General features: G+C 33.4%; 1 protein-coding gene across 2 annotated transcripts in view; it reads right to left on the minus strand.

The window, feature by feature from the left end:
- Positions 1 to 752: 752 nt before the first annotated feature.
- Positions 753 to 18,620, minus strand: part of LOC134756116 (dopamine receptor 2) — a 161,447-nt gene continuing 143,579 nt past the window's right edge. The window contains exons 4-6 of one of the 2 annotated variants that reach the window (XR_010129105.1): positions 7,323 to 7,407; positions 5,999 to 6,290; positions 753 to 1,235 (exon numbers count right to left, since the gene is read on the minus strand). Coding sequence is in view for 1 of the 2 variants with exons in the window: in XM_063692935.1 (XP_063549005.1) it covers positions 1,176 to 1,235; positions 7,323 to 7,407 (145 nt within the window). In the remaining variant the exon portion in view is untranslated. The remainder of the gene's footprint in view (positions 1,236 to 5,998; positions 6,291 to 7,322; positions 7,408 to 18,620) is intronic. The other variant, XM_063692935.1, reaches the window with a different exon arrangement.

Raw genomic sequence — 18,620 nt, forward strand, 5'->3', positions numbered from 1 at the left:
GTAGGTATTTGGAATGTATTTGTTTATGATTATTTACATTAGGTAGGTAATACAGTTATATGAAAGCGTATTACTTCCCGATTTTCATTATACAACATGATAGTACCTACACGGTATAGTCGATTGAATCTTTGATATCGCTTTTAACTACCCATCACTCGATGGTTACGGTTAATATTACAAAAAGTCGTCCAGGTACGCAAACAGTAACATATTAAATAAGTACAATATGTACATGAAGTGTTATTATATTATATACATAGCTAATCAGTAAATCACAGCTCCTGATTGAAAATTCATATTACCGAATGAACATCGGTCGGTCTGTTCTTATTGTGAACCACTACAATACCATACGGATTTAGGTTTGGTTGAGTTTAACGGAAACAGTATATCTTATTGATCTGTTTCAAAATTTAATCCGTCGGATCAATTGCATAAAATTATTAAGGTAAAGTTGAGGTTTACGACAAGAACAAAATTCGCTCTTAGAATGACTAGAAAGGTATACAACCATATAATTATTATTCTCATCTATTACTAGTAAACTAAGTTATCTTTGAAACTATTGCGTCATTTAAAAAGTGGCAGATAGTAACTAATTGATAAAATCTGGTCTTGCTGTATTTTATAATCAGGCATCGTAAACTGCGAGCGAAATCCATTTAAATGACGAACTTTGACTTGACTTGACAAGTAACAACCCCAGTACTTCAATGGATTTCGCTCGCAGTTTACGATGCCTGTTTATAATCGACATATATACAATAAATATACAATCTATCACCTTTTAAATAAAGCGTAAGCACATTTAAGAGGATCCACATTAAATCAAATCACGATACAATTTTTTTTTAACTTGAGATCACTTCTGCTTTAGTTTGGTAGGTAACTTTTTTAGTCTGGTTTCGTTTAAACGACTGATGCCGACTGTCACTCTCCAGGCTCACTTCACTGGACTCAGAGTCCGGACAGTAGGGCACAGTGTCCGGGCACACGTGGCGTTCCACGCACGGTACGGGATTATCGAAGGAATGTTCCAAAGTCCTCATGCGAAATGAGTCGGGGTAGTGCCTCGAGAGGCGTCTGTTGGAGCGCGGGCGCGCCTCCAACGGGTCCCGGCATCAGGAGCAGCGCGCACGCGGCGGCCGGCACGTGCCCGCGCGCGCCTGCCGTCACAAGCGACACATCTCGTGCTGCGACACCGACGAGTACATCATTGTTGACACTGGATACTGCAACATGAAACACACATTTGCTTATTTTATTTTATTTTATCAATCGTCAAAGTTATGATACCCCCGAAGACATTCAGTTTAGATTGCGTTCAGTGACCTAAATTAATGATTAATACATATTTCAGAATGGTACGCAATCAACTTTTTATTCAGAGAATTTGGAAAGCGACACTAATAATATTACAACCATTCGCAGGTAACTATTAAAATTAAACACATAAAATATACGACATGCGCCGTCTTTTAACATTTTGACAAATTATTATTACCATTTAAGCAGAGGAGAGTTTTTACCTCTATACAACGCCGCGTGCCCCATGACATGATTGTTGTAGATGGCGCTAATAAGTATATTTGCATTTCAGTTTTGAGCATATGAACATTTTCAAGGAAATAACTGCCATATACTGTTATAGTAACACAGCCTAAGGATTAATTTTTGATACATTGTAATAGTACATTTCGATGCTAGTGCGGAAAGTATGTCATTACTTGACATTTCCGCACGTGTATCGAACGACGTTTTTTAATACAGTTGAGAAAAAATAAGAAAAGCAACAAGTAAGGAATGGAATTCGGAACTTTTATATTATTAATTCTGTGACATCATTGACATTATGAAGAGGTGTTTTTCTTCTAGCTTTTATTCGACTAGAATAGATTTTGTTATTATTATTGAACCCACTTCAATGAAAGTGTTTTTTTTCAAATGCATGTTCTATAAGACATAAACAATTGTAAATATTAAAACATTGTACTATTATTACCTAAATATCGTTATTTACGATTATTTGTCTATCGTATATAGGTATTTATAAAAACAATATCTAATGTTGTCTTTGGAAACTTAAAACATTATTGCAGTAAGAAAATACGCCTCTTCTTTGACAGGCGTTCCGTTCCATTCAGACAACTTATTAAGAACGGTTTTTCAATATTAATAAATAAACGTGTTATAATACTTATAATGATGAAGAGGTAAGTAATAAAATATGAAATATGCATATTTTTCGTATTCTTACATTAACAGTAAGTTTTTATGTTGATTACGACGTTTAAAGGAAACTAATATTAACACTCATCAATAAGTAGTCATGAATTGGAACAAGTAAAAATTTAAAAAAATTGGAAAAGTAAAAAGCACTAGTTCGCGAAAACCAACTTTCCGCACGCTAAACAGCCACGAAAAGTAGCACTTTTTGAGCAACTGTATTAAAAAATACTTTTACAGCACTACGTAAATTGCCATTGCCCATAGAAAATAAAAATAAAAGATTGGATGATTTCTAACATTAATAAGTTATGCTCCACCAAGTACCTATTACTCATGCATTTTATTACTAATCATATGGATTTATTTTTATCTTTCATTCAAAGTACGTATTTCCTGTCGGAAATTGGATGATGTTACGTTCTACTACTTGGATTGTGTACTAGCAAATTTTTATTTAAAGTTGTACCCGCAACTTTTAGATTTTGGAATATTCGTATTACTTATTTCCACTGATAATCACGAGCTTTTTCGATCCTAATGCAGGAAAAATTGTGTCCTCGAAATTCATACATTTCTGTTTTATCGCATTGTTACGGCTACGGCCATAGAAGGTTGTATTAAAAACGTAACCAAATAGATCAAAAAATTAGGGAACTTTTTTTTTCTCGGTAAGGATGGAAAGTGCTCGTTCTGTTATTACATGAACATTTCTAACTCTAACACAAAAGGGGGTACAACAGTCCTAGAGGACAGTGCCGTACAGTGCATTACCTACCTATGCATAATTACCTATATATAGACTTCAGTTTGAATTCCGTTCCTTGTAGTGATGTTCCTAGGCTTCAAAAAACACCGACAAACCGATTAATTTTAACTTCCAACGGTAAATTTTTACTTGCCTGACCGTAACGACGATAGTATATTTAACAGGGACATTTATGCCTAAGTTTCTGCAGTCCTTTGAAGTGTTTAGAGAACTTTTTCTAAGAACAAATTACTTTCTTTTGAAAATATTTTAATTTGTTTTTTACAAGTAGTAACTTATTATTAATATCATATTATTAATATTAATTTTGGTTAATCCCGTACGTGCCTACCTATGGTTAACTAACAAGTTGTTAAGCTAATTGCTGCAGCGAACGTGGTTGCGGAAATACAAAAACATGTGCATTTGCGATTTTGTATTGAAATGTTTAGTTTATTTTCGCATTACTCGTTTGGTGCGAAAATGTTAACATAAAAATTAAGAAATATTTGGGATCATTCTATCAAACTCATTAACTTTGTTAATGTCAGTAACGAACTAAAACAATAATAATATAAAAATATTCAGCAAACTATTCATTTCATTCATTTAAGGTATTATCATTAACATATTTACTACGGGAGAGGGTCGAAAGACCCCATGCAAAGTAATTACGAGATTTACTAAAGGTACTTTCCTACTAGTCAAATCAGTTTTTTTTTCGAACTGTCAAAACGATTAGCCACTATGGAATTTATATGAACACTGCACAAGGGTCAAGTCACCTACTGTTTATTAGTGCTGTCCGATTTATTAAATAGAAAATGTGTCAAAAATACCTTCTATTCTTCGTCTTCGTTTTCCTAATAAATTATCTGCTGAATTATATCGTGCTTAGTGTAAAATAAATTCTTTTAAATACAGGCAAAATCCCTTTTGCATGGTGTTAATGTATAACGCTATCTTCTTATATAGCTTTTTGTGTCGTATAATAATAAATGCCTAAAATACGTTTAGGCAAATTACGTTTTTAGGTCTGTGTCTATTAATGCGGTCAGGAAAGTAATTTTATGTTTCGAAGTTATACATTACAGTAAGATAATAGTACATTTTGATGCCAGTGCGGAAAGTATGTCATTACTTGACGAGTACCGAGATATCATGCCACGAGCCGCAGGCGAGTGGCACGACTCGGGACGACTGAAAAATGACATTTCGGCACGTGTATCGAACGACGTTTTTTAATACAGTTGCGAAAAAATAAGAAAATCAACGAGTAAGGAATTCGAAACTTTTATATTATTAATTCTGTGACATCATTGACATTGACATTATGAAGAGGTGTTTTTTTAGCTGAGAGTTATTATTATTGAACCCACTTCAATGAAAGTTTTTTTTTAAATGCATGTACTATAAGACAGAAACAATTGTAAATATAAAACATTGTACTATTATTACCCAAATATCGTTAATTACGATTATTTGTGTATCGTACATTTATAAAAACAATATCGAATGTTGCCTTTGGAAACTTAAAGCAGAAAGAAAAAACGCCTCTTCTTTGACAGGCGTTCCGTTCCATTCAGACAACTTATTAAGAACGGTTTTTCAATATTCAATATAAAAAAAATAGACGTGTTATAATGATGAAGAGGTAAGTAATAAAATAAGTAAATATGTATATTTTTCGTATTCTTACATTAACAGTAGGTTTTTATGTTGATTACGACGTTTAAAGGAAACTAATATTAACACTCATCAATAAGTAGCGCCATCTACAACAATAATGAATTGATGAGACATACCTATGTGGAATTGTTTCAGGTTGGAACTCTGATGATTAATTGACTTCACTCTGATTGAAGTACTTTATGTTTAGGTTGAAGTATTTCTAAGTGTACCGAATGAAGGAGTTTCCTTTGAAAATATTGAATTGTCGTTTATTTTACCCAGGTCCGCATTATCAAACTTTCGGGTAAACATTTATGTAAGTCGCAAGGAAGCTAGGCAAATGTTTGCCATGAGCCCGTTAATCTGTGGTGACGTAATTCACTGACACGAGATCCTAAAGACTTACGGCCTTACTGCGCGTCACATTTAATGCCGTGATCTAACAGCGCACTAGTTAAATCAACTAATTTCGCTCGGTTATCTGATCCATGAAATACAGCAGTAGGTATTTTTAATTGATAACTAGTTAACTACGAGTGAAGAAAACTACAGTACTGTTGTTGTTACACTCATAACGTAACAAATTTGTTAAGTATCATCCGATAAAAAAACGAGTTATTGTATTATTTGAAGGTTTATCACATGTGGGAAGCTTTTAAAATAGCTCCAAAGAAACCTGGCCCCAATTGTAATTTTAAATGTAAGCTTAACAATACAAAGGACATTAAGATTACTGATGAAATAAAAACACATTGCTCGAGGAAATAGTGTTAGTTGATGTTGAATTCGTGACGAGCATGCGATGCTGAGGACAACGGTAGGTATACATCACAATTTGAAACAGTGACTTAGTGGGAAAACACAGAATTGCAGAGGAATGTTGAGTTTGAAAAAAACCAAGTGCACATAGGTAAAGAACACGACGTTTACAGGCCAGGCGAGGGGACACACTGTAGCAAGTTCATGCATTTATTATATTCTTTCTGAAATAATCATATGTATAAAAGATTAAGTTGTTTGAAAATAATGTAATATGTGATCTTTCTGTGAAGAGTAGGCGCAGTCAAACATGCCTACTATTGGTACCTTACACTTCAAATTTTAAGTACTTAAAATGTAATACAATCCGCTTGCGAATTGAACTCTTATCGAAAATTTAATAAAATGATAATTTTTATAGTAAGATTTATGTAAAAAAGTTACATCTTAGCCAATTTCACATAAAGTAAATACGAATGGGAAGTTACATGTACCTACTGTAAGCCAATCGTGTTTCAGAGGAAGATATAATAAATGCTGGGTCATAAGATCATAGTGCAACTTGTTAAGTTATACAAAGTCCACACGTACCTCTACAACATCTGTTATGATGAAGTTTTTTCTCAGAAAACTCATCTACTGAGTAAAGTTTATTTGATTGTCTTCAATGATTCTTTTATAGACATCTTTTGTAGACAATTTAAGCAAAGTTAGACAAAGAATAGAAAAATCTCAACAAGGCACTTCGAAATCTGAAGGAGAAATGTAGATTGTATAGAGTGAAGCCGAGTCGCTATATGTAAGTTTGTTCGCAGGAGTTTTGTCTAATTTGCTGAATCCCTGTTAGTTCGCTCGATGAGTAATAGCGACGAGTCGAGCGGAACTGAAAGTAAAACAATAAAATCTTAAGTAAAAAGCATATGAATTTGCAACTTATCAGAAAGTTGATATAACATACTCGTATGCTTATATCTTCGACGGTGGCAGCAGTCGTTTTAAGTTTCTGGCGTGGGAATATTGTATGAAACGTTAAATGCCACTTCAAACTAATTGATCCGAATAAACACCCAGATCCAAAGAATATAGTCAAATTGTCCTGTTTCGGTGTACTTTAATCATATTTTTGAGCATATCTATAAACATTTTTTCTAAAAATAAATTTCATTTTATTACAAAGATTTTCAATAATTTTGTAAGAACTTTTTACTGTCTACTTTTTAGTAATCAAGGTTTCCTTAATCTAACATTTTCATAATTGTGAGTTATACCTCTAATTTGCAATCTAAATTATTGAAAAATCTGGAAGCAAAATAGGATATTGATGAAAATTTTAATATACTCTCCCGTATATTAAACGGGAGAGTATATTACTTTTTACTACCTAAAATTTTAATACAGGTACCTTGAACGAATGGTACTCGATGTCAAACGATGTTAAAAATGCAATACTGAAATCAGATTAGCATTAAATCTGCGTATCCAGTTGACTGATCACTTTCATCGAAGATTAAATCACGTACTTTATATTGCATTGTAGAATTAAAAAGAACATATGAATATTTGTATACATTGAAACATAACGCTTTAAACATACACCAAGGACCAATAATATGTGTGGTTTATTATTACCGCTTTATTAGATTAAATTTTATTGGCTTGTATGTAATAAAAGGGACCTTGTTTGTCGTCATGAGGCCAAATGTAAAATATTTTCTACACTTTCAAAATTGTATTTTAAGCTTGGTGAATAATGGTTCTGTACGTCTGGAATTCCAGAAATCTAATATTTATTTACTGACTTTTAATAACGTATTATTAAAGTTTTCACACAAAGTGGCCTGTTTATATTGCCCCTGGTTGTATAGGTTGTTTTTTAATGAACAAATAGGTGTGGAGTAATAAGAAAGATTTGTACCTGTGACTGTTTGGAGCGCAGTTGGGGCTGGTACTTCCGTCGTAGCTTGCGCGGGCAACACACGCATAAGATCCTTAGGAAAGCTCTGAAACAAACATTTAGTCTGTTTGTCAAGTTATTTTATAACATCTACCTATTAGTACAAATAACAAATATTATCGCAGTGTGAAATTATACCATCATTAGATAAAAATACTCGCTCCAGTAATTTGCGTACCTTAGATTATCTACCAGCATATACAACTCCAAAAAGTAACAATGTATACGGTAAAAGAGTAACTGACTTTCTACTCCCATGTATACTAAACACCTTACCTAAAAATGTACTGTATGATCTCATTAACATTGTTGAAAACCACGGCAGATGTATGCCAAGACTAAAAAAATACTACCTAAGTCTAGAGTAATGTATAAAATAGATGCAGAGATTTGATGTGTATAGATTAATTTTATATATATATAAGAGTATAATAATTATATACGTAAATAGTATTAAGCAAACGCGGATCGGACCGCGCGTTCTCGCCAACTATTACATAAACCATAGAGGTTTACAATAGTGGCATGCTGGCAAAAGTTGTATGAATATTTAAAGTGAATAAATATATAAAAGAGTATTTAGTATATAGTAGATTGTTAACCAAGGGATGAAATGGTGCCTTTCACCCGAGTTAAACACTAAGCACTTTTCATTTCGAATACGAGGAAAGTAAAATATATGTGTATAAAAAAAACTGACTAAGTATTAAGTTTAACACCCAGTTTCAGAGCATGAGAAATGAAAAATGCATTATTGCTGAACTTTTTAAATTTTTAATTAGAGCACAGCAGCAGGATTTTTATTATTAGTCTTAATTATTGAGTAGTCAAATCTATGAACAGTGGTACGATCACAATCTGCTTTAGATACCGATGGTAGAACTAGGATAAACTATAGGTAATAGGATTTGAAAGTAAGTTCTAAGGCCATACGTCTATTACTTTAATTAAGTAATAGACACTGATTTATCCTTATAAACACTGATCATGTAAATTTGCCTTATCTTTTTGCTTTCCTCGTATTCGATATAAAAAGTAAATTGTTTAACTCGGGTGAAAGGCACCAAGCATCATTTCATCCCTTTGTTAACAATATTCTATACTAATAGCTTCAGTTTAGCCTATTGTGACGTAAGAGTAACTATGGAACCCTACACTGAGCATGGCCCGACATGCTCTTGGCCGGTTTTTAGATAAATAAATGGTTTATAATTCCACTCCCGGGGCCTGGCGCGCTAACAAAGCATTTAAAAGGTTACCCTGTTGATTAGCCATCCAAAATCACGGCGATAAGAGAAACTTCCATCAGATTCATTTGGAAATATCATCAAGGAAGAAATTGAAGTTAGCTGTAAGGCAAAGACTCCATTAGCATTGTAATTCTCTTTCCCTTTTCAATAGACTTTGGGAAATTCGATAAAGCTTTAATTAAGTGGCGGTGAGAGTTTCAAACAATGAGTAAGAGATACAACTTTGTGCGACTTATTATTATTATTTACTAGCTGTTGCCCGCGACTTCGTACGCGTGGATTTGTATGTTGGTGGTTATATATTCTACATATGAGCATATAACATTATGCAGCAAAAGATATTAATAGGGACAGTTAATAACTTGTAATATTTACACAACGCGTGAAATTTGTCTTTCACAAATTACGAAGTTTCAAGCCCCTAACCATAGAGTAACTTATACTAGAGCGGTACTGTCATAGTAAATTTTGTAACCCCAGTAAATTCACTGCCATCTGTCGACACACTTTAAAACTAAAACTGAAGATTGATAAAAATACGATAAAATGTATTTAAATATGGATAAATGATTTTTTTTATTTGCATTAATTATTTTTATGATTTTGACCCATGTTCTTTCACTGATATGCGTTAAAATTGTTAAATAACAAACGAAACCGTCAACGCCATCTGTACGACTGTAGACCAAAGCTAGTAGCGCCCTCTGAACGAGAATCAAATTTTCTTGATTTTCGAGGCACGTTTTTTCCTTAGACTGTATCCATCTATTACGGAGTTATATCTATCTTTGCCGTAACTGAAAAAAATTGTTCTCGATATAATCCCTCTCAACCCTCTTAAAAGATTTTCAAGTCCACTATTTAAAAAAAAATGTTCGCTCCCGATGCAAACTTTATTAATATGTACAAACTTTTCAAAAGCGGTGAAATCAGTTCTCGTCTATTTTAATATTTCATATTTCATATTTATTTATTGCATCCATGGTACACAGGTGTTACATATATAATAGTTTCACATGGGCCCTGGTAGGGCAAGGCAATTATCTTAAATCTAAAGATTAATTTATATAATCCCCTTTTACCAAGTTTCAAGTTCCTAGCTTAAAAAAAACTTGTACCACATATAAATTTACATCTCTTTGGGTTCACCCCTTAGGGGTTGAATTTATATGAACGTTGAAATAACTTTTTTTTTGTAATCTTAAACAATGCCTTTCTAAAAAGTTTCAAAGCCTTTGTAATGGATTCAAACTTTAAACATCTTTTTATCCCTTTAATGGGATAAATATATATAAAAACGCATAAATTACTTTTCTTGTATTCCAATAATATGCATACAAAGATTCTTTGATCTTTGATTTGATGAAAGAATGTTTGATCTCCATACAAATTTTGGACCTATTTTTTACCACCTTGGGGGATGAATTTTCAAAAATGCTGAAGTCGGTTTTCTTCTCTTTCAATTATCTATCTTTCTACGAAGTTTTAAGTACCTAGCTTAAAATAAAATTAGGACACTTACAAATTTTCAACCGCTTTTTAACCACTTTAAGGGATGAATTTTCAAAAACGCTGAAATTAGTTCTCTTGTATTTTAATAATATATTTTTTTACGAAGTTTCAAATTGCTAGCTTAAAATAAAACTTGAATTCCATACAAACTTTCATCCCCTTTTTAACCCCCTTAGGGGTGGAATTTTTTAAAATCGCTTATTATCTCTTGTAGACATTATAAATGTAAACTGGTGTGCAAATTTCAACTTTTTAGCTTTTGTAGTTTCGGCTCTACGTTGATATGTCAGTCAGTCATAAGTTTTTTTGTAATCGGCTATTACGCGTTTGTAAGAAGTTTCAAAGCATTTGTAATGGATTCAAACTTTCAAGCCCCTTGAACCGTTTTAGGGGATGAATTTTTAAAAACGCTGAAATCTATTTTCCTGTATTCTAATAATATGCCCATTTACAAAGCTTCAAGTCCTGCACTTGAAAAAAAAATTTGATCTAACTTTCAACCCCTTTTTCACCATTTTGGGAGATGTTATCAAAAACGCTGAAATTAGTTTTCAGGTTTAAGAATCTTTATTTCTCAAGAAGATATAACAAAACTTCACTTAAATGAGAAAGATTTACATAAAAAAAGTTATTAATAAATTATGCATGCATAAATTAACATGTTGTTATTATACCTATAGTATAGGTTTTTAAAAAAGAAAGAATGGCAACGCGCATGCGACACCTCTGGAGTTGCAGGCGCCCACAAAATACAGCAGCCAATTACTAACAGGGGGGTCGCAACTGTCGCAAGCTGGCGTGTTATTATCCTAAGAAAAAGTAATATTCTATATTAATAGTGTTGCAAATATGACACTTAAGCTTATTTTTAAGATATTCAATAATGCTGAGTTACTTATTTCAATTGGTAAACTATCGTAGAGCTTCGGTCCTTCCCGAGTAATTTTTTTCTGACCAAACTGATTTGTTCGCGCTTTTGATAAGGCCAAGTTATTTGAGCGTCGGCATATAGGGTCGGGGTATAGTTAAGAGTGTTATCTGTGAGTGTACTTGTTTATTTATAATTTTATAAATTAAGACACAGGTTTTATAAACATGATTTTGTTTTAGTGTAAGTATTTTAGTATCGCTATATATTTTAGTTGTAGGTGTGAAATAATCATAATTAAATAATGTTTTTATTAATTTATTTTGAGTTCTTTGTAATTTTTTCTATGTCTGTCTTAGCTGCACTTCCCCATATCTCTATAAGGTTTATAATAGAATATCTTTTCACGAAGATTCAAGTTCCTAGCTTAAAATAAAATGTTATCCCCATACAAACATTCATTCCCTTTTAGCCCCCTTATGGGTTGAATTTTCAATGACCTTGAATTTACTTTTTTTTGTAATCTTATATTATGCCTTTATAAGAAGTTTCAAAGTATTTGTAATGGATTCAAACTTTCAAACCCTTTAACCCTCTTAGGGGATGAATTTTTAAAACCGCTGAAATTACTTTTCTTGTATTCTATTAATATGCCTTTATACACAGATTCAAGTCCCGCGCTCAAAAAAATTTTTGATCTTCATACAAACTTTCAACCCCTTTTTCACCACCTTAGGGGATGAATTTTCAAAAACGCTGAAATCAGTTTTCTTGTCTTTTAATATGTACAATACCTTTTTACAAAGTTTCAAATTCCTAGCTTAAAATAAAACTTGAACTCCATACAAAGTTTCACCGCTTTTTAACCCCCTTAGGGGTTGAATTTCTCATAATCGCTTTTTATCTCTTGTGCACTTTATAAATGCAACCTGGTGTGCAAATTTCAACTTTCTATCTTTTACAGTTCTGTTTCGGCTCTGCGTTGATGAATCAGTTAGTCAGTCAGGATACGCAGCTTAGTTCTGATACCCTAAGCACGAAAAAATGTAGCGCTAAATAGGTACTTTATTATACTATAATTACGCCTTGTGTTTAAAATTAAAAACTATCAAAAATACAGTTCATTCGTTTGAAAGTTAACGACTCTGAACCTGTTCATACCTCCTGTTAACGAAACGACTACGGATTCCTCCTATGAGCCCTTATGAGTGATTATACTCTTGTCCATTTTTGCATTTAGTTTATTTCTACTTAAAATTAATAAACATCCTTCCTCGTAGCTATATAGTTAATAGAAGACTTTACGATACGATTTCATAATTCGCCCAAACATAGCTGTTGTTGAATTTAGTCGGTTCGTTACCAGCGACTCGTGACAAAGTCGACACAATTTGTTTTCATTAATTTATGATTTGTTGTCGAGGCACATTAATTCTTCTTGGTTTACTCTTGCTTGATTAAATTGTCCCGAAACTCGCGAAACCGAGCATGTTTTGTGAATATAGGAAAGTATAATCGTATCAATAAAATAAAACACATCGAATGGAGCATTGTAATTTACATTTGGAATGAAGATATCGCAAGTAAAAAAATGTAGTAGGTTTGTTCTAGTACATATTATATTTTTTCTTTATTCTTATACAGGGTGGCTAAAGAAATAAGTGAATTTCCGTTGTCAGGGAAGTTTTGGGATTATACCAGGATTATACTGAGCAACTTTTACTACGGGACCAATCACAAAATCGCGAAAAAAAAATTTTATTACTTAGGTACTCATTTCTATATTATTAATATATATGCAGGGAATGCCATTTTAAAATTAATCACTTCATGATATGGTTAAAAGGTATAGGTTTGATTTTTTCATGATGTGGCCAACAGGTAATTTCATGAAGTGATTGCCACATCATGAAATGATAAATTTTAAGGTCTGGCTACGACATAAACAAGTCTTCCGGCCCCATTCGAACAATGCTTATAAGATGTCTCAGTGATATGAGACCGATCTGTCAGTGTCAAAAGCGACATTTCTTCAACCAAAAACGTCACTTTTGACACTGACAGATAGGTATCGTGTCGCTGTGACATCTTATTTTTCGTTTGCGTCGTCACGTTACATAGTTTGTCTTACTGTACTAATGTACAAAATAAGGATGGATTTTTCAACACTTTCAATGTAGAAGAGGTATACTTTTTTACACGTGCAGCTAGAGAGGGGTATCTACCCGGGTAAATACCACAGAGTGGGTATTTACCCGCGGGTATTTCCGTTTTTAGGGTTCCGTACCCAAAGGGTAAAAGTACCCAAAGGGTAAAACCCTATTACTAAGACTCCTCTGTCCGTCTCGCTGTCTGTCCGTCTGCCTGTCACCAGGCTGTATCTCATCAACCGTGATAGCTAGACAGTTAAAATTTTCACAGATGATGTATTTCTGTTGCGGCTATAACAACAAATACTAAAAAGTACGGAACCCTCGGTGGGCTAGTCCGACTCGCACTTGTCCGGTTTTCTCCTTTTCATGTATTAAATGGTATTACGTAAGTATAAATAAGATTAATTTACTTAAGTATTTTTTGTAATGTTACGTAAGATGTATGTTCAAATTAATTACAAAAAGGTTGCTATGTGGTAAAGTTCATGTTTAACAATCGGACCAATTATGAAAATCGTGTGAAATCATTCTCTGGCTTTGTTTTGAAACACTTTTAATATACAACAGATGAAAATAAAGACAATAAAAAAATGTGTACTATCACAACTTGGGAAGCTCATAAGTCAAATATAGGTAGTTTTATGTCAAAAATGTATATAACTAGTTTGTATATACAACAGTTTTCAATATTAATGACAGATTCCAAAAAAATATGAAAAACTTAATTTTTACCAACCACACCCCCCCCGCCGACAGAAGTTCGAATGTTTATTATCAACGTATAAGTGCAATAATTTACTATCTACCTACAATAGAATCTGTCTGTCTATTTGCCGACCGGTCTGGCTTGGTGGGTAGTGACCCTGCCTATGAAGCCGATGATTTTGGGTTCGAATCCCGGTAAGGGCATTTATTTGTGTGATGAGCACAGATATTTGTTCCTGAGTCATGGATGTTTAGATTTAGATTTATTTATTTCAGGATAAAAATTACACTATAAATATGTATAAATATGAATATGTTTTTTTTTCTATGTATTTAAGTATCTGTATATTACATATATCGTTTTCTGAGTACCCACAACACAAGCCTCCTTGAGCTTACCGTGGGACTTCGTCAATTTGTGTAAGAATCCTTATAGGTAATATTTAATATAATATTTTAATATTTAATAATATATTTTAATATTTATTTGGGTAGATACGGGTAAATACCGGGTAGATGGGTAATACCCTCGATCCATTCTACGTGCAGCGTGAGAATATAGAACATCACCCTGAAGGATAAATTCTGCTGTTATAATTAACAATTTTATGCTAATATAATTAAGTGGCCGTAATTATTTATTTTCCCCCAAATGTACTAAATAACTTCTTACGACGTTATGTGATATTACCATCGCAAGTATCATTTTTACTCGTCCCGTAGAAAACAACATTCCATATTTGTGCTATAATTTATAAAGTTTAATATTAAGCGCTTCTAAAAAAATAAAAACATATTGCAAAATGCGGCCTAAAATTTAGTAAGAATGTCTAAATTGTGTCAATATTTTTTTCCTCCTAATCCTATTAGCGCGGCAGATCCGCGCCCTACCGTGAAAGATGAAAAGAGAACAGGCTCGTTTATTTTTTTTGCTACATTATAAAAATAAAGACGATTTTGAATAATTACGTGATTAACTATAAGGATGGACATTTAACAAAAAAATAATCTTAGTGTTATCATTCTAACATTCTTTAGGTACAGTCCGGTGATTTTGGAGAGCTTCCTCTGATTAATATAATTTAAATATTAAATTTAGTGAGAATGTTTGAGAACCTACCCAAAAAAATGTTATTCAATTGGGACCGTGCACGACTACAGCGCAATATAGCGGTTGCAATTATAGGCATATTTTCTATATTTGTTACAATTGTCAAGCGAGAAATTAGTTAGTCGTAATAATGAAATAAAACTATGAAAACGGATTATATACAACATTAGTAATTTTCAATTAAAAAACATCCTCCTTTGGAGTTGCAGGCGTACATAGGCTACGGAGACTGCTTAACATCAGGCGGGCCGTATGCTTGCTTGCCACCGACGTAGTATTAAGAAAAAAAACTATAGTGAAGCAGAAGAGTTATTAGGAAGCGTGTTCTAGTACAACCCAAAATAACCAGACACACGCGCGTTACACACAGAAACACACACATATCCCAAAAACAGATACACATAATATTCACTCACGCGCGCGTACATACACATCATAGTCTCACATGTTTACTTCTTTCTCTAATTTAAATATTGTTAAAATTATATTATAAAATGTCTAACATTGTAACCATACGTTTGTAATCGGGAAGGAACTGGCTCTCGAGACACAGGGAAACCTACTTTGAGAGCCAGGAACCAATGTTATATAATAACTTAGTTGCAATAGGTATTTTTTTATTGAATTTTTAATACATCGGGTGACTGAGGAAAAGCTACAAAGTGCAAAAATACCCATATATTATACAAAAATAACCTCGAACCGCGAACCACAACCGCTGACCACGAACGCTGTAAAGGGTTCGAAACGTCGGGATGTATTATAAATTCAATATACGCGATATAATCCGTTTTCATAGTTTTATTTCATGAGTAACTATCGCGGTAAGCGGTAACCGAAGACAATATTAGTCGTAATAATTTCAATGAAATCTCATTCAGACAAAGAGATTTTTCTAGCACGAACGTCATGTTGTTAGTGCTTGGTAAAATAAAAACATCGACAATTATCGGTAAGTACCCCTTCAACGTTAATAATTTTCCATATTTCTGCCATGCACAATTACATCAGCGGAATTTGAAAAATCTCTTATTCAATTTCTGCGGATTTTTTCTAAAAAGGCGAAGAAGTTTTACATCCGAAAACATGGAAAAAATTGGCAGTTTAAGTACTTCGAGAATCATGTAAGAAAACCTATGTGACAATTTTATTGGCGATTGCGATTTGAAAAACAATCTTGGTGTATGTGTGCCATGGAGTTTATTTTTAATTATAAAATATGTGGGTAAAGTATTAATAAACTGATAGTTTCGTTTTTCTTGTTAATTTATTTCCAAATAGGTCACATTTGTTTATAACATTATTATGACAGTTAGAAGATATCGATAATATTAATATCGATGAACTAAATCTAAATCTCGGAATGAAGTCACTAGCGTTGCCTCGTTCATGCTAGAAAAGTCTCTCTATGTGTCATGATATTATACTATCTTAGTACAATTCTCCACGTTGGCAATTACATTAAATTCCACTAACCCGGGGTTAACCGGTTAAACCTGGAGTTACTAATGGGTTAACGGTTTAGGGCCACTTGCACCATCCCACTAAACAGGGGTTAAGCCGTTAATAAAACCCTTAACTCGGTGTCAAATTGTACTGGTAACCTTGGTAATTCCAGGTTTAACCGGTTAACCTCGGGTTAGTGAATGGTGCAAGTGGCCCTTGACCGCTTAAGCCCGGGTTTGTGGGACGATGCTAGTGGGCCTGAGACGGTTGCGGTAACTCCGGGTCTCTTATAGTAAAATGATCCTGTACTGCAATGTAAGTGGAAGACATAACCTTCATTTAGCGCACATATTTACTATATTTCATAACTGTTTTTAATTATGATGTCCTTAGATGTTAGTAATAAATTGCAGCATTATTAGGTAGCTTTTCTTACTATAAAAATACGCAGAATAGCCTAACACTTTGTAAGAAGCTCCTTCTCAATAGCGAATTATCTATCTATATAGGTACATTCTCTAACTTTATTTGTTTAATATTTTGACTTTATTATATGTAAGTAAAATATTTAAGTAAAGGTAAATTCCATAATAAACAGTAATTGCATTTAATAAATTGTCTAATTCTAATGAGACGGTACGTGATTTTAATGTATAGAGTCAATGAGAATTCTGTAGACAGTAGAGTAATAAAGGCAAAACCTAGGTAGGGTTGCCACGTTATAGTAAATACAGGGTTTTTTTTTGTTTACTTCGTCGTTTAGCTAAGTACAATGAAAGAAACTAAATGGTATCAGTAATTAGTTTTTGTAATTTTTATTTAAAATGTTAATAAATTAGCCTGAGGCATTGTTCCCAGGACACTGGCCGCGTTCCCCCTCTGCACAGTGAGGCTGAGCTTCTGCGCAAAAAATGCGCCAGCTCGTAGGTCGCCAGACACCCAGACTAGTTTGGTAGAAATTTCTTTTACTAGTTGTCTGGTGTCTGACGATCAAGGACCGAATATTTAGTATTTAATTTAGCTATAGTATCTTTGATAATCTTGAGATTAATAGGTTTTATTTAGCAATGAACAACCTAAGTTCTTTCAACTGTTGTAGTATGACTAGTATGTAATGTCCACCTCACCTGAAAGTAAACCATTATTTAATTTACTTTGTGAGTATAAATATTTATTTCAAAACTAGATCTAAGCAAGATATGTTAATTCGTTCTTATCGAATGCATGTACATATTATCGGCTGAAAATGTAGTTAGTAATTGTACGGAACTCAAGACTACCTTTAATATTGCATATATAGGTAATTATTATAAATTATAAGGCGTGTGTAGAAGACGTCCTATAATATTTATTTATTTATTATTATACATTCCGTTAAAAATTAAGACCATAACCGCATATTCCTAATTAATTTTATTCATTGGATGAGTTTTACGAGCTTCCCAGTCAATGAGTTTAATATCTTAAGGTATGATTGTTATGTTATATTTATATACTTATGTACCTGTACCTATTGTACATTTTACAATATCTAATGTACTTCCTAGACCCAAGCCTGACTTGTAACTTGGTGTTATAAATAAATTATTTGTCTTTGTATTTGAATCACTTAAATTAACGGAACGAAAAAAACACAGTGTACGAGTATATTAAATGAAAACCTATCATCGACAACAAAAAAATCATCCGTATTTAAAATTTTAAGTTCTTTCATAATTATACTTTACAATAAGATTTTAAACATCCTAACTACATAAGTGCCATAAACCCGGACAGGTATGTCCTTTGGACCCGGGTATGTCCTTAAACTACGTCTGGACCCAGGGGTATGTCCTTAAACTACGTCCAAAAGAGAGGTATGGGCACTGTGAATGACCTTTCGCTTTGTGTGGTAGGGCACAGGACAGCGGATGTCATTCCAGATCTAGAGCAGAGCCCAACTGGGGAAGTACCTCCACCTTACAGAAAACCGCAGCCAAATAACACTAGACCCTACTCATAGTGTTGTGTTCCTGCCGGTGAGTAAGGTTGCCAGAGCTCAACGAGGGAGAGGAGTGTTAGGGTCGGCAACGCGCATGTAACTCCTCTGGAGTTGCAGGCGTCATAGGCTACGGAGACTGCTTAACATCAGGCGGGCCGTATGCTTGTTTGCCACCGACGTAGTATAAAAAAAACTTTAACAAGCTACTCGTAAAAGGCATGAAAATTACATGA

Source organism: Cydia strobilella, chromosome 1 (genome assembly GCF_947568885.1).
Source record: "Cydia strobilella chromosome 1, ilCydStro3.1, whole genome shotgun sequence".
NCBI lineage: Eukaryota > Metazoa > Arthropoda > Insecta > Lepidoptera > Tortricidae > Cydia > Cydia strobilella.